Genomic DNA, 17,451 nt, shown 5'->3' on the forward strand with positions numbered 1-17,451 from the left:
ATACAAGCTTACGCTGAATGTATGCAAGGGGTGGTTCCGATTTGTGGCACCTAATCTTTGGCACTGGGAGAGTGAAATTGAAATGAGCTTGTGAAATGCGATTTTGTTTATTTTTCGTGTTTTCAGTACAGTAAGTGGATTAACTTCAGTTTGCACACACTGATTTCAGTAATCCTAACCGCACTGATATCTGGACAATATCCTTTGAACCGGATACTACGATTTCCACTAAGAAATTCTGGATAGCGCTTTTCCCAATAAAGTCCTATCGTTTCAGAAGGGCGTGCGCTACAAAATGGCTCACAAGTTTGGTGTACGCATTCTTCTGTGAACAACGCTGGAGAATAATCTGGTGCAATGTAAGCACACTCAATTACCACGCAGATGCGCACGTGGTCTCCGCACACAGTGGCCTCGAAAACAATGCGATGGTTTGTAAAACCTCCTTCACACAGGGATTATGTGCGATGCAGAAAACGTACTGCAGTGCAGAGATGTCCACAGCTTAGGAGGTTTTGCAAATCGATTGATAATGGCAACTCCCTCTAGTATCGTCATTACGCGGGGAAATCCTCTACTTGAGGCCCATTCCCGGCATTTCCCTTTATGTGGGGAAAGCACTTGATTGTTTGAAAAACACGCTCTATTTCCCATGCTGAGAAAAGTATTCACAGTCGCCACTTGACTACCACATGTTCATTCAGTCACAGAGATGTCATTGTTAAGGAAGACCAAATATTGGTAATTAGACACCATCCAGGACTATTGTCAAGGCTAACTCATTATTGCTACTACCTTCACAGGTGCATGCACAAGGAAGGGGGTGCGCCCCCCACCCTCAATAGTCTAAGCCCCCTAATCACCAAGTATGCCCCATACATTTACTCTGGGCCTGTTTCATCATTGTTTACAGTGCAGTGCTATGGCCAAGCAGGTTTTTTAACAGCCGAAGACCCATGACATTGTGTTCCAAGAACTTTTTACTTGCTGAGTCATTTTGAGGCAATCTTTCCAGGTTCTTTTTTGCAGTGACAGTAACCAAAAAAACAAATCTCACACTTTCTGGGGTCTAGAGAGAATGGAAATTATTACAGAAGCGTGATGATACAGTGATGCTTCAGCAAAGCAGTGACTGCCTTTCTCTGCCAGCACTCACGTGGTGAATAAGGAAGGAGAAAGCCTAGGATGCTTGCGAACATTTCAACAAGAGGACTGTCTTCGTCTGGGTGAGGACAAGACCTCTTGTGGAAATAAATGCTGGCAAGCACCCTGAGGTTGCCCCCTCCATTGTTCACATTTTTATTGTCAAAAGACCAGCCACTTATTCTCTTTATACCATGTATTCCTCTGCCGATGTTACAGATTAAAATAAAAAAAACTGCTGTATAATATCCTGTATATTTAGCAATTCCATCACATGGAAATAAATGTTTTATAATCATTCATCACCTTTGCACTCTGTTTTGGCCATAGGGACCTAGGTGAGAGGAGGTTGGGGGTGGGGAGCCCTGCACTTAAACTTGGCTCATTCTCATGGAGAACAATGCACACGCCCATGGACACCGTTCAAAAACGTGTCTAGGCATCTTAGATGCTGACACTATACAGGCACTCATAGTCTCTGCAGCAAGTGCGGGAACACATGTGCATAACATTGGTTCGGGACATAGAACATGCGTGATGAGTGACCACTTTCTCCAAGCATCGGAATTGTGAAAATTGGCCAAATAGCCTGACAAAGCATGGGCAGCTCACCACCACGTCTTTGCGACTCAAGTTATGCTAGGGGACCCACGAGGGCAGTCGGCTACGGCAGTAAATCTCCCATCCCCTCTGTTGTCAGCAAACAAGGAAAGAGTGAGTGAACGTGAATGAGAGAGTGGACATGAGGGTGAGTGAATGGTTGTGAGCACCAGTGAATCATTGTGAGAGCGAGTTGTCATGAGTGTGAGTGGACATAAGTGCGAGTGAGTGGTTGTGAGTGCGAGTGGACATGAGAGTGAGTGAGTGGTTGTGAGTAGAAGTGGTCATAAGTTTGAGTGAGCTGTTGTGAGCGGACATGAGTGTGAGTGGACATGAGACTGAGTGAGTGGTCATGAGTGTGAGTGAGTGGTTGTGAGTGCGAGTGGCCGTAAGTGTGAGCATGAGTGAGTGATTGTGAGTGCGGGTGACAGTGAGTGGTTGTGAGTGCGGGTGGACACGAGTGCAAGTGAGTGGTTGTGAGTGAGAGTGGTCATGAGGGTGAGTGTAAGTAGATGCGAGTGCGAGTGGCTGTGAGTGTAAGTAGATGTGAGTGCAAGTGGCCGCGAGTGTGAGTGTGAATGAGCCCTCTCTCATGGTGCCGAGGTATGTAGATAAAATAGTTTTGGCCCCCTACCAGGCTCTCCAATTTACTCTACATTTTGCTGTCCCAAAGGATTCCTGCAAAAACCATTGCACCAGTAAAATATGATGAATCACAGGAGCACATAAAGTAAATGCACTGAACCAGAGGAAGGGCTAAATCCATTCAATATATTTTCTATATTCCATAAACTACACTTCATTAGAGGTGTTGCATGTCACCATGTTAATTTCCTGACTATGTGTATTTCATCACGTCAGGAAAATTGCGCTGGGTTTAATGGCACACGATTAGCTAAGGCTCTCATGAACAATACACAGGGTTACACCATATAAACGCGTGTAAGAGCCGCACTTTTTTTTCTGAATTCGAGGGCCAATTTTCGGGGTGCGGCCCATACACGCGATGTATGAAAAAAAAAAAAAATTAAGTAAGAACACACCAATCAGGGAATGGGCGGCATTTATTTTACGTTTAATCGTCACTCGCGGAGTATTTCGACCCGGAGCTGGTGCTGTGCTCTGGTGCACGCTCACACCAAAAGAAGCCGCGCCGCATGTCCGCACTTCCATCACATAGCAGAGCAGCTCTTCTTCCAGTTCAGGAAACTCGCACGGCTTGCCTCGGAAAGCGCGCTTTTTGCAGCTTGTGTTCCTCAGTGCACCCTTTTGGTTGCACGATCATCGGACGCACTTCTCGGCCACGTCGAATTCACTGTCCGCCGCACGCTTGCCGCGTCCGAGAGCTAACTCCCAGCCATGTAGCTGTTAAGGTGCTTGCCCACTGTGCTAAAACTGCATTACTCGGTGGCAGCACGTGAAAGCCACAACCACCACAACTACACGAGTGCGCTTACACGCCACAAAAGGGTGATGCCGATCTGGATGGCGGGAAGTCGCGGCGGAGAAAAAAAAACTGACAATGATGATGATGATGACTGCGGCCTCGGGCGCCATCCATGGACTGTTTTTGGAAGCTCTTGTGCTCATGCTTGGTCTCCTCGGTCAAGCTCACTGTTGTTCGCAGCCGGAGCCGATCGTGGCAGGCCACGGCGCGTGCATTTAGAAGGCTATTCCCGCCTGGGTCATGGAAAGTTCGGGTGCGGCCCTTACTCGGATTTCTTTTTTTTAACATTTCCTTCGGGAAAACGGGGTGCGGCCCTTACACGCATTTATACGGTAATTGCCTGCTCGAGGTAGCAAAGCGCTAAATGTTTTCGAATTTATAATGTGTCCTTTAAGCAACCTAAGGACGCATGAGGAACATCTAATTGCATATTGTCATAAAAGCGAGCAAAGGTAAAAAGGAATGTGTGCTAATGACAACTGCTATGCTAAACAAGTTAGTGCATGACAACCATAAAGATGCATATGTATTTCATAGAACAATGCTGCTTTGTATTTAGTTGAGTGGTGCCTCGCTCATACAAATTCATGTGCATTCATGCAACTAGTGATGATATAACATGTGCTCGATACTTGGCTGTTTTGAGGATCCTATGAAGATTTGATAAACTTATGTCCGTCACATGGGCACTTCGACAGCCATCGAACCAACACAATAATGACTTGACAACGAAAGGAGTGCTGCTAGATGGGCAGCCCCAACGGCCATCGAGTCAGTAATATGCCACGTCAACAAAAAGTGCTGAAGTCTATCATAGAGGCTTCAACTGGTCTTTGAAACAAGTGCAGAATTCTATCAAGGCTTCAAACTGAGCAGCAGCAGTGCACACTCTGAGATGTGGGAAGCCACATATGGTGGAATAAAATCAGAACAATATAATTCCTGAAAAACTACTTGGCTTTAAAGGTGCACTGAAGAGGAATCTGAACTCGTCTTTTTGCTGTGGGAACTCGAACTAAACACTCCGAGAATTCTTAGAAACTGCAAATTATTGCCCTGTGTGGCAGATTTCCCTAATTTAAACCGGATTATCGTCCAGCTGCCACCTTTTTTTTTTAATTCCCCGCAGACGGTAGAAGGAGTCGACCAACGCATGGAGTGCCTTTCAGGCAGTCGTGTGACGGCCTTGCTTTCGCTTTTATTTTGATTTTAGGTTTCCATGAATAAATAGACCTAGTCAGAGACTACATAGCTGCAAATTAGGCCCACAGAAATAAAAATACACACTGGACTCTTTGCCTTTGGACTACGCATCACTCCACCGATGGCAGAGCGGCAAGCTGCCACGGGACTGGCTGAAAGGTTGGTTACTCCTCCCACCATCTGCGGGGAATTAAAAAAATAAAGGCCGGAGCCGGGATGTTCAATCAGATTTAAATTACGGAAATCAGCCGCACAGGGCAATAATTCAGTTTCTAAGAGCGCTCAGAATGTGTAGATCGAGTTCCAGCAGTCACAATACGAGTTCAGGTTCCTCTTCAGCGCACCTCTAAGATACAAAATTTATTTTGCAGAAAGAAGGTACACCAGCCACAAAATGGTGCAGCAAGTATAATGTTGCCAGTCAAATATACCATGCATGTACATGGTCAAAATGGCCACACGACTATTACAGTTAGTCCAAAAACACAAAATTTAGTTTAGCAACAATTCATAGTACTGCAGTAAACAAGCATTTCATTTTAACCTATTCAGGCTAAACTTGAAGCCCGTTGTTGTAAACTTGTAACTTGTTTACATGCCTGCAAAATTGTTCACGGCAACAGTGGTGTTGCAGTAGCTTGATGTGAGATAATGGAACCTCTGATGGCCATAGAGTTTGCCATGTACTTGTACTGCAGCTTCTGAGTTCAATTATAATTAAGAACATAAGGTCCTCAACTGAACAACAATTTAAATGTGTCCAAGTGACACACTGGAGTGTGTCACTAGGAGAGTGTAACTACTGGAGTGGAAATCTGTGATGAAACAGAACAGCTATCAGCGTCTCAGTACCTTGTATCTTTCAAAGTGAATCCCAAGTGCATGCACACATCATCTAAGAAAACACAACAAAATGTGCATTGCTACTCGGCAAATGAGAAGACGAGGATGAAGTGTGCATAGGCAGCCATCTTGACGGAGCACAGATCCTTGGAACAGCTCTCCATGGAAGGACAGCGGTGTTCGTGGCTGGTGGACAGTGAACTGAGTATGCGAGCTCTCTTTGCTGACCATATTTCCCACATTAGATGAGTGCATCGTTACCCCAACTCTAGTCATCCAGGACAAAAGTCCGAACTAAGGCAAATGACCAATACCTAATTTCCTCACTTCAATAGGCCTTTTTCGCTCTCTAACAGCTTACATCTCTGAAACATCATGATACACTCTGCACCTACTCATTAATCTCTGTGGCGCCATTAGACACTGTTCCTCAATATGATGTCAGACAGGAGGCCTTTCATACATGCGCTATCACTGCATTTCACTAGCTTGATGTAATATTGTGGCTAAGAATGTATCTGATGCAGGAATAAGTACTGTGCAACTGGAAGATTGGTCCACAAATGTAAGGAAAGAGACTTCATTTTCAGCAGTGACAGATTTAAGGACAAAATAGGCTATAAAGAGCCAATACCTAAGAGTAGCATGCACGGGTGTGTCAGAGATAACAATGAAGAAAGTGCAAATTTGGCATTTCTAATTTGTAAAAAAAAAAACAGAAACAGCAGGTGCGATGTTTATGTATCATTTGTTTAGAGCAAAAAGAAAGTGTCAAATTACTGGTTACATAACAGGTTTTTTAGGTTACCTCAAATGTAATATTACTTTACCTTCTCATGAACTCTGGGGGCTAAAACGTTAACGAATAAAATGTCATGTCACTGTCAGCACATATGGAAAGCTACATTTACGGCAAATTAAGATGTACACTGGCGCCTTTCTTTCATAAGTTATGCATGCAGCTACACATTTGAAGATACTACAAATATACAGCTGTGATGCATGTCATCCAGCACAAAAGCCCCCACATTAACTACTAACGTTGATCCTAAAACTGACCAATGTAACCTGCTCCTTTTGTGTTGTTGACAAAAGAACCAACCTGCATCATGTCATCTTCCAGGGTATGCTCCGTCCAACTGGCACACAATGCCATTGGGGCACATGAGTGGTTGACATTTCATGCAATGTACCCTCTTATGGCCAGAAAATATGCTCGCTGGTTCCTCTTTGGTCAGTATATAGGCCGAGCTGCTCCGTCAATGAAGTCCCAGCAATTCGGCAAGGGAGCACCTCTGCTTTTCACGGCCTGGAAGAGGAAGACAGTGTAAGGAAGCAGTGCAACAGCACTGTTCAGTGAAGGGAACACTTTTTAAATCTGCAGTCGTCATAATTACGTGCATTCCACTGACTACCTCTGTTTCCATAACATCCGTTTATTAATTTACTGGATGTGAAGTCAATTTCGTCACACAGTTATAGCAGGAGGTGTTAGTAATTCTCACAATGTATGTGGTGTTATGTATGACATTTTCAAACCAGTAGCTAGCGCCCCCTACGTGTGCTGTGCAGTATCTGTGTGGGTGTCCAGTCCAGGGCTTGGACACTGGGGGAACCGGGCAGTGACAAAAAGCGCGGGAACTCGCCATGGCCGCTCTGGCTTGTAGTATGTAACGTCAATAAACTTTTACTAAAACATAACATGGTGTCAGAAGTGAAAGTGAACGCCTAGTCTCAGCAACGACTCCGCAACAAGCAGCGCAACATGGCAGGCGTATTTCTGCAGCAACCGCCACCGTTTGAGCCGACAGACGACCCAGCGACGACCTGGGAAGAATGGCGTTCGTCGTACAGCATATATGAGCAAGCTTGTGAGTACGCAGCTAAGCCAAACGCAGCTAGGAAAGCCTTACTTCTGCACGTTCTTGGTCCACAAGCACGACGAATATATCAAACGTTCCCGCCGCCTCCAACGCAACCAGACGGACAACCAGTGGATGAAGTCGAGTACATTCTTGACAAGTTCGACGCCCTTTATAAGCCTTACAGGAGCACTACTCAAGCCACCGCCATTTTCAACTCCATGACCCAGCAGGTGGGACAGTCAATTGACGACTTCGTAGTTGAACTGCGAATTCAAGCCAAGCGCTGCAATTTCGGCAGCGTAGCGGATCGACTGATTGGTGATCGAATCATCGTGGGCATTTGGGACTCTGCGCTTCGGGAGCGTCTGTTCCGCGAAAACGACTTAACGTTGGAACGCATCATCACAATCTGCAAAGCTGCCGAGATTTCAAAAAAGCACTTGCAAGATCTTCAGGCGACTGAACCAAAGATAGAGGTCGACGCACTTTGCTGTAACAGTCGGCGGGCCGGTAATTTTCAACGCCACCAGCCCGTGAATGACCGACGTCCGCCACCGCCGCAACAAGGCCGCACGCCGACCCCGACTACACTCTCATGCTCGAGATGTGGGAGCAATCATCCGCCGCGCAACTGTCTGGCATATGGAACGCACTGTTTTCGCTGTGGCAAGTTTGGACATTTTGCAGTAATGTGCCGTCAGAGGAGAGCAAGACCAGCTAGACCAGCTGACTGTGATGATCAACAGATGCAGACTAGACCACCCCACAACGTGTCGACGCTTGACCGGGATGACTTCTTTCTTGGGGAGCTGACAGCGGGCAGTACTCTCAAAACATTAGACTGGGCAGCTACACTTGTCGTCCACAACCACAAGGTGACGTTTAAGCTTGATACCGGGGCTGACGTGAACATTCTTCCAAAGCATGTGCTTCAACAGTGGAGGGATCAACCAATGCTGCATCTGACTTGCATCAGGGTGTCTACGTATACAGGTGATCGACTGCTGGTCAGCGGTGAGTGCACTCTGCAGACAAAAACACAAAACCTCAGCTGTAACTTGCAGTACCTTGTCGTAGACCTTGATGTGACCCCTGTGCTTGGTGCTGAGGCATGCCAGCAGCTACAGTTGATTCATCGACTTCATCATCTCGCCTCTTCAGGAAATGCAGCCGGTACTCCTCAGCGTGGTTCTGACGATGTCACAGCTCAAGACATCATTAAGGACTTCAAAGATGTGTTCACTGGGATTGGCCAGCTTCCAGGAACTGTCAGCATTGTGCTGCAAGATAGTGCAACTCCTACTATTGCAGCACCACGCAAGATCCCTTTGGCCATTCAAGACAAAGTTAAAGCAGAGCTCGAGAAGATGGAGCAGGATGCTATCATCACAAAAGTCACGAAGCCAACTGACTGGGTGAACCCATTGGTAATTGTACCCAAGAAAGACGGCAGCTTACGAATCTGCCTCGATCCCAGGCATCTAAACAGTGCTATCAAGCACCAGCACTACCGTATACCAACGCAAGAGGAACTGTTTGCTCATTTATGTGGGTACACTGTATTCAGCCTGCTTGATGCCAAATCTGCATTCTGGCAGCTTACTCTCTCTGAAGAAAGCTCTTACTTGTGTACGTTCGCAACCCCTTGGAGCAGGTACCGTTTCCTGCGGTTACCATTTGGGCTGAAAAATGCTCCAGAACTTTTGCAGCGTTGCATGGATGAAATGTTTGCAAACATTGAGGGTGTTTACCCATACTTTGATGACATTCTGATAGCGTCCAAGACTATGAAGCAACACATGGAGCAGCTGCAGCTCGTCATGTTAACAGCTCGCAAACACAATCTCAAGCTTAATGAGAAGAAGGGTCAGCTAGCACAGCCTAGTCTGCAGTTCCTGGGACATCAGATCACTTCAGAGGGTCTGCAAGCAGATGCTGCAAAAGTGAGTGCTATCTTAGCAATGCCAGTGCCAACAAACAAGACCAAACTCCTCCGATTTTTGGGTATGGTGACTTACCTTACCAAGTTTGTGCCAAATGCATCAAAGGAAACTACATGTCTCAGGCAGCTGTTAAAGAATGACGTTCCTTGGCACTGGGATGACAACCTGACTCGAGAGTTCAGCAGAATCAAGCACCTCATCTCTAAGACCCCTGTTCTTCACTTCTTTTACAAATCAAAGGAGGTTGTGGTCTCAGCGGATGCAAGCTCATACGGAGTTGGTGCGGTACTCCTACAGGAAAATCATCCAGTAGCCTATGCCTCAGCTGCACTCACGTTGGCAGAGCAAAAATATGCCCAGATCGAAAAAGAGCTGCTCGCTATAGTCTTCGCCTGTGAACGTTTCCATTTTTACACATATGGACGGAGTGTTGTGGTACAAACTGACCACAAGCCTCTGATTGGTCTGCAACAAAAGGACTTTGACAAGATAGCCCCAAGGCTTCAGCGTCTTCTACTCAGACTCCAGCGGTATGATGTTCAGCTAACATATGTTCCAGGGAAAGAACTCATAGTAGCTGATGCACTCTCACGAGCGCCTGACAGTGCAAGTTCTTTGCAGGAGTATGAACCTGCTGAGTGCCTGGCTAGTTGTGCGGTAGTCAACGCTTCAACGTCAAAGCTGGAACATATCCGAAAAGCAACTGTTGAGGACAGCACTTTGCAACAGGTGTTAAAACACATCAAAGAAGGTTGGCCTACACGTGACACATTGCTCCCAACAGCAGTGAAACCTTTTGCCCATTGCAAAGATGAACTACACGTATGTGATGGCCTTATATTGAGAGGGCAGCGACTTGTCTTGCCTACCTCGTGTCAGCAAGATGCCTTACTGAGACTTCACGAAGCACACCGTGGCATAGTTTCATGCAAGAATAAGGCTCGAGAAAGCCTATATTGGCCGTCCATGAACGCAGACATTGAGGAGATGATCAAACGTTGTCATCACTGCCAGTGACACCAGCGACAAAACCAGTATGAACCCCTGGCTGAGCGTGTTTTGCCTGACCGTCCGTGGCAGAAGGTTGCAATGGACCTCTTTCATTTCAACAGATCTACCTACCTGCTAATTGTCGACTACTTCAGCAAGTATGTGGAGGTGCAACAAATGGCATCAACAAGCACTGAAGCCATTATCACTGCTCTCAAAGCAGTATTTGCCCGTTTCGGCATCCCGGAAAAACTCGTATGTGACAATGGACCTCCATTCAATGCGACCCAGTTCCAGGAGTTCCTCGCTACTTGGGATATCACATACAACCCTAGTTCTCCCTATTACCCAAGGTCTAATGGACTGGCAGAAAGGTCCATACAAACAAAAAAGCACTCTCTTCTAAAGGCATTGCAAGATGGAAAGGATCTTTTTGTGGTCCTGATGGATGCTCGAAGTACACCAATGGATGGGCTTAAGTCACCAGCCGAACTCCTAATGGGCAGGAAAATGCGTACAAGAGTACCTATACATCCTGTCCAGCTCCAACCGCAGTACAACTGTGCCGACGCAAGGAGCCGCCTTCGTGTTCACCAAAAACGACAGCATCGCCACGGTGACAGAAGAACAAAGCCGTTGTCTGTGTTGAAGGAAAAACAGAAGGTGTGGTTCAGATGCCAAGGTCAGTGGATGCGTGGAAGTATACAAAGAGTTGGCCCACAGCACCGATCATATCTGATCGTCACACCAGAAGGTGCCATATATCGTCGGAACCGTTACCACATTAGACCTTTATTTGGCATTGCTCCAGTGCCACTGGCTTCTCCAGAGAACTATGACATAACTCCATCCTCTGAACATCCATGGCCTCAGCCTGCATCACCTCAGCCTCCACCTGCTCAGCTGGCTTCACCAACATCCCCCACACCAGCAGCATCATCACCTCCACGAGCAGTTTCTTCTAGCGTGTACCATACTCGCACAGGTCGGCGGGTAGTTAAGCCAGCAAGATTTCGTGAATGACAAAACCCAGAAAGCCTGAACACCGCCTTGTGTTGTGAACTTTTTGTTTTTTAAAAAGGGGCGTGTTATGTATGACATTTTCAAACCAGTAGCTAGCGCCCCTTACGTGTGCTGTGCAGTATCTGTGTGGGTGTCCAGTCCAGGGCTTGGACACTGGGGGAACCGGGCAGGGACAAAACGCGCGGGAACTCGCCATGGCCGCTCTGGCTTGTAGTATGTAACGTCAATAAACTTTTACTAAAACATAACATGTGGAAATATTAAACACAAGCAGAAGAGAGAAAACAGCATGAGGCATTTATTTACCAACAGAGACAAAGTACAAAAACACCCATAAATGGCCCAGAGGTCTAGCTTCTGTTCACTTTGGGTAACCCTGGCATTCTTCAGTACACTATGGCCCTTCTTCCACAACTCTATAATCCACTGTTATAACCTGTGGCCAGCTATACTCCTTTGGCAGGCCCATCTATAGGTACACGTGCATGGCATGCTCATACCGTATGTATGCAATAGTGTTGGTCCAATGTTTAGGGGAATCCCCCAAGGTGAACGGAATCCCTCAAGGTGATAGCCTTCCCATTAAGCTCAGTTGGCAGATTGACTGCTCTGGTGAAGCGGTGGTCCCGGGTTCGAATCCTGGTCCAGGACGCATTTTTCTTTGACTACGAAGTTCCTGTGGAAGCTGTACAGCTTCCCTTTGTAGTCGTTTGGCTGCGCTTGGGTGGATGCTAGTGAGTAATCACTCCCTTATCATGCATGCATTGCCGTTGCTTGCTGCATGTTTTTTAAGAAGACTGACTAGTTGGCTAATTGGTGCATCATTTTGAAACAGAGCACAGGTACAGAGCCCAAGAGAGATAAACAGTGCCTTGTCGCTCTCTACCTGTTTGTATAGCTTTCCTGAAGTCTATTTCAAAATGTATGATTTCCTCAAATCCAGTTTTCTCTCTGCCAGCATTACAAATGAAAGCACTCAAGCATGTTTTGTTTACATTATCCTTATACGTTGAACAGAAGCCGCTAAAAGGTAGTTTTGCACGAGAACAATTTGCAGTAGGTTACATGGGTGTGTGCTCATCAAAGGTTCCTATATGCTCATGGAGGCAGACATTTCTGTAGTATCTTATCTGACCCACACAAGAGTGGGCATACATTAGATTATCGTTGCATAACTTTCAGTATGAAGTGCAGATTAAAAGTTAATGGTTTGCTTAAAATGGCTGAACTACCCTGTTTATCACCACAACTTCTGTCCCAGCCGAAAGCAAAACCAGGTGACAGTTTGAACTTATTTAGTACTGGGCAAATGCTATATTGGTGCTGGAATGCTTTGCTTGTCTGTTAGACCTTGAACAAAGCTATATGGTATATCTGGGTTATGGTATCTCCGGAAATGATCACTGATCAGTGCTTGCCGCAGAGGTAACAATCATCCACTGTCTGTTAACATGCGAGGCTAATTTCACTGCCACCTTTAGGCACTTTTCTCATTAAAATAAAAAAAAACCAATGGAGCAAAAAAAATAAAGCCACAATTTAGTTCAGCGTGTAACGCGCAGACTCGTTAAAATTCTTTTTTTTTTTTGCGTAAAAGGTCGCGGAAAATGCACGTTCTTCACGCATAGCGCAGCACAAACAAGCAAAAAAACAACGGCGACTTATGTCTGCGAATTCCTGGAGGCAGGTATAGTTGCCTGCCACAGGTGATTGTCGCAGTCAGTGAGCAAACGTCCAAAAGTCTTTGAAACATGATTTGTTACCTGTGATGCCTCGCTGGACATTTACAGATGGATGAAGCTCGAATATGCGCTGCAGGTCGCACCACCTGTTCGGATATGCCAGCCGTCGAAGCGCAAGACACAGTACACCGCGGCATGGCACGTTCACTCGCTGTGCACTCACAATCCGTTCTGGCATGCACAATGCCCTCACTAACTCATCTATGCCATCCTTCTCAAATCTAAACTGCCGCTTGAACAGCCTGCTATCGATGCTGTCAATATCTAGCAGCCCCTCACATCGTACTCGATGTCCTGGTCTTTTGTTAACATGAAGTCGTCAGTTTCCTTCCACGTCAACATCGATGCGACATGATGATTATATTCTGTCGGACTCGAATGCTTCTGCTCAAACTAGCTCACTATGCAGCGGCGAAGCGGAACAACTTTTAGCAGAACTATGCCACCATAGCAGAACTACGGCGGCTCCTCTAGCTGGGACCCGTTTTTTGCACGGAGTTAGCCGATGGGCGGAGCTTGACGTCACCTTAAAGAGTCACGTGACCACTTTGAGATTAAAAAAAAAAGAAGGAAAAGAAAACAAGCTGTGCGCGCGCGGCGCGCGCGGTGTGCGCCTCTGCGTGCCTGCGGCAAAAAAAAAGGCCGGTTCTGCGCGCGTGGAATTTTGTAAAGCGCTCGCAGAAGGTCCTGCGCGGCTCTTCGCACTGAGAAAAAGTTTGCGATGATGGACCCTGATTCGGCGGACGACCCACAAGATGCGATCATGAAGGAATGCCTCCGAGATCTGAAGAGAACTGGTGACAAGTGGACCGGCCATTTGCAGTCCGATGAAGAGCTGCAAGCGTTCGAGGAGAAGTTAGCAGCCGTTCATATCCAGTTGTCTACGACGTCGTCAAGGAATCATTAAAGAGTCACGTGACCACTTTGAGATTAAAAAAAAAGAAGGAAAAGAAAACAAGCTGTGCGCGCGCGGCGCGCGCGGTGTGCGCCTCTGCGTGCCTGCGGGGAAAAAAAAAAAAAAGGCCGGTTCTGCGCGCGTGGAATTTTGTGAAGCGCTCGCAGAAGGTCCTGCGCGGCTCTTCGCACTGAGAAAAAGTTTGCGATGATGGACCCTGATTCGGCGGACGACCCACAAGATGCGATCATGAAGGAATGCCTCCGAGATCTGAAGAGAACTGGTCGACAAGTGGACCGGCCATTTGCAGTCCGATGAAGAGCTGCAAGCGTTCGAGGAGAAGTTAGCAGCCGTTCATATCCAGTTGTCTACGACGTCGTCAAGGAATCATTAAAGAGTCACGTGACCACTTTGAGATTAAAAAAAAAGAAGGAAAAGAAAACAAGCTGTGCGCGCGCGGCGCGCGCGGTGTGCGCCTCTGCGTGCCTGCGGGGAAAAAAAAAAAAGGCCGGTTCTGCGCGCGTGGAATTTTGTGAAGCGCTCGCAGAAGGTCCTGCGCGGCTCTTCGCACTGAGAAAAAGTTTGCGATGATGGACCCTGATTCGGCGGACGACCCACAAGATGCGATCATGAAGGAATGCCTCCGAGATCTGAAGAGAACTGGTGACAAGTGGACCGGCTATTTGCAGTCCGATGAAGACCTGCAAGCGTTCGAGAAGAAGTTAGCAGCCGTTCATATCCAGTTTTCTACGACGTCGTCAAGGAATCACAAGTCTGGGGCATGTGAGTACTCTTGAAGTATGAGTATATATGCTCTACTAATGTAACGTGATGAAACAGCGACCTTCACGAGTATACGTATTTTATGTGCAGTATAATTCAGCCGCCGCGGTGGCTCGGCTGCTGACCTGAAAGACGCGGGTTCGATCCCGGCCGCGGCGGTCGCATTTTGATGGAGGCGAAATTCTAGAGGCCTGTGCACTGTGCGATGTGAGTGCACGTTAAAGAACCCCAGTTGGTCGGAATTTCCGGAACCCTTTACTACGGTGTCCCTCATAGCCTGAGTCGTTTTCATCCTTAATAGGGGATATTTAAAAATTCCACAAGTGCGCTTTCCCGCATAACACTGTTGCCCAAAACAAGATGGCTGACCATGCGTTTTCAGCTGAAACAAAGCAAGAAAGACTAGTTTTTTGTCTGATTCTTCCAAAATACGTTTCTTACATTCTATCCACACCTTGAGCGCCTGTCCTGTAGCCCACGTAGTTTCTTTATAGCGAAGTCGGCCATCTTGTTTTTGGCAACATAGTTATGTGGAAAAGCGCACTTGCGGAATTCTGAATATCCCCTATTGCCCATATTATACTCGCTGTGTGTTCGATCAGCCATCTTATGGTCAGGGTCTTATTGTAGTAACGCAGCAAAATATTTAGATCTTGCGAATGAGATTTCAATGATACACAAGATCTGAACCACTCTTGCTTTTTCTTTTCTCAGGGCGAGGGCGGGGAGAGTAAAGTTTGTTCTCGTAGCAGGATATATGTATACTATAAGCCATCTAGGCAAATTGATCCACGCTTACAACTTTTCACCAGAGCAGTTGGAAGTAGTAATGTATAGTTGTAAAACCTTTTTTTATCATGTTGCATAGCACAATTCACTCTGTGTAACAAAACTGCCTAAAACTGTCACTTAATTCAGAGAAGGATCTTTGGAAGCTAAAATTTGCTAGATGCGGAACACTGGTTTGCTTTTTTTTTTTGCAAGTGTCAAGCTGGTGTGATTAGCCTGTTTTATATGCTACAGAGATTCTTGGGCAGCCGTCTCTAAGAGTGCACCTTTTTTCCTTTATCCAGCTCAACTGATGTTCTCTTCAAACCGGGGTACAGTGCCTGTTTCTCTGGACATGCCATTCCAAGTTGTCCGACAAGTGGACAAGGACTGTGTGCTTGGAATTGATCGCCACAAGGACAAATGTGAAAGCACTAGCACTGTAAGCACCTTGTTATCAAAACAGTATGGTAGAGTAATAACCACAATAACAATCATTGGTGCGGTTATTTTTTTATTTAATTGTGTTCAAGCTGATGACACATTTGGCATATGTTTTCGTTAAGCAAATCCTTATATTAAGTAGTTTTAAATATGAGCCTCGGTTTAGCGATTAATGTTTAGCTTCAGCACAAGTTCTGCATGCATGGGCTGAATTCCAGGTTTTGACAGTAATTCATCTTATATGTATAGTCGCGTTATGAAGCCATTGGAGAAGGTCGGGAGGACCACCCAGGGTCGAAGGGCAGCTTGGACAAAGAGCACCCAGTCCGAGAGATAAGCGAGTTCTATGACTGGTGTCGGCAGCTGGCGCTGCCCGTCTAATTTCCTTGTTTTCCTCACTCCTGTAAACGGGAGTCAGTTAACAGCAGTTTCTGAATTATTTAGGGCAGCGCAGGCAGCTGTTGATATTAAAGCATTTCTCAAGCAAAACAGACCATAATGTGATACTGCTTTCTGTGCTATATTTGGTGACAAATAGTTAGTATTTTGGAGGTAGAAAATTTTTTAAATCTTCCAACTAAACATGGCAGACCCTATGCATATGAAGTACATGAAATTTGCAGTAAGGTACTGATTTCATTGTAATAACATGCACAGACAGTAGTAATTTTCATCTGTGGCTATGCTTTTAGGCGCAACATCCAACTGACTGGTCCAGCGAAGTCTTTTGCAAAAAAAAGATCAAGCTGCAAGGGACCAAGAAGAAGGGGTGCACTGCAAGCATGCATCTAAAGTGGATCAGCATGTACCCAGAATTCAAGGTTGGCCACTGTTCACATATTTTGTTGAACAATGCAGTGAAGCACAAGTGTTATCTTTGAATTAGAAGGACATAACAAGAATAAATTTATAATTAGGTACACAGCACACAATGCACAGCATTTTCAGACAGACATTTCAGACCCGTACTTTGACCATTAGAATTGTCAAAATTTCAGTGTACAGCTTGTTTTTGCTGAAACTATGGCCTATGGTTTTACGCTTCTTTTACAGCAAGAGCTGTTTATCTGATGCCCTCCATAGCGCCTCACTGAAGCCCCAGTTATAGTAATTAGATGAGGAAGAAGCAGCAGCTCTCACTGGATATTGCACCAGGTCTCAGACCTTAGCCCTTTCTTTTTGTATGTTTAAAAGTTCAGCTATGTGCTTTGCCTTAGATTTTAATTTATATTACTTCCTACATTAAAGCATAAAGCTTCTGCATTGATGGTTTGGTTTGGTTTATACGGTACAACGTCCCAAAGCGACTCGGCTATGAGAGACGCCGTAGTGAAGGGCTCCGGAAATTTCGACCACCTGGGGTTCTTTAACGTGCACTGACATCGCACAGTACACGGGCCTCTGGAACTTCTCCTCCAAAGAAATTCCAGCCGCCGCGGCCGGGATCGAACCCGCGTCTTTCAGGTCAGCAGCCGAGCACCATAGCCATTGAGCCACCGCGGCGGCCTTCTGCATTGAATATGCATATTTTATCATGACCATTTTTGTATCCACATAGTGTAATCATGCACCAGATAGTACCATAAGTCGATCGATACCAAAAAATCAAGTTTATGCTATGCTTCACTGCAATACACAATCTGCACATTCTCATTTTTATACTTGCCAGGTTTTTTGTAATAATCATTTGCTTGCCAGGTTTAGGGATCCTGTTGAACAGGAAGACAAATTAAATCAGTTTCTTTTACTTTTAATAATAAAA

General features: G+C 46.0%; 2 protein-coding genes and 1 pseudogene across 2 annotated transcripts in view; 2 read left to right on the top strand and 1 right to left on the bottom strand.

Moving 5' to 3' along the window:
* The window catches only part of LOC149353982 (uncharacterized), a 34,645-nt gene extending 21,373 nt beyond the window's left edge, over positions 1 to 13,272 (bottom strand). The window contains exons 1-2 of the mRNA XM_089582982.1: positions 12,821 to 13,272; positions 6,339 to 6,545 (exon numbers count right to left, since the gene is read on the bottom strand). The gene's annotated coding sequence lies outside the window, so the exon portion shown is untranslated. The remainder of the gene's footprint in view (positions 1 to 6,338; positions 6,546 to 12,820) is intronic.
* Positions 7,002 to 10,999, top strand: LOC149353983 (uncharacterized). Its single transcript, XM_089575899.1, has 4 exons — positions 7,002 to 8,635; positions 8,756 to 9,044; positions 10,125 to 10,491; positions 10,908 to 10,999. Exons 1-4 carry the CDS (start codon positions 7,002 to 7,004, stop codon positions 10,997 to 10,999), a joined length of 2,382 nt encoding a protein of 793 aa, XP_089432025.1.
* A 1,009-nt stretch (positions 13,273 to 14,281) lies between the features above and the next one.
* LOC149353984 (uncharacterized) overlaps positions 14,282 to 17,451 on the top strand; it is a 41,482-nt pseudogene continuing 38,312 nt past the window's right edge.

The sequence above is a fragment of the Amblyomma mixtum genome, chromosome 3 (genome assembly GCF_055824585.1).
Source record: "Amblyomma mixtum isolate Tamu chromosome 3, ASM5582458v1, whole genome shotgun sequence".
Taxonomy (NCBI): Eukaryota; Metazoa; Arthropoda; class Arachnida; order Ixodida; family Ixodidae; genus Amblyomma; species Amblyomma mixtum.

Excerpts from the sequence above, each read along its gene's own strand:
- LOC149353983 (XM_089575899.1), top strand. The coding sequence starts at position 7,002 with ATGGCAGGCGTATTTCTGCAGCAACCGCCACCGTTTGAGCCGACAGAC. Across the intron at positions 8,636-8,755 it reads ATACCAACGCAAGAGGAACT|GTACCGTTTCCTGCGGTTAC; the intron begins GTTTGCTCATTT and ends CCCTTGGAGCAG. Across the intron at positions 10,492-10,907 it reads GGTCCTGATGGATGCTCGAA|CCTGCATCACCTCAGCCTCC; the intron begins GTACACCAATGG and ends CCATGGCCTCAG.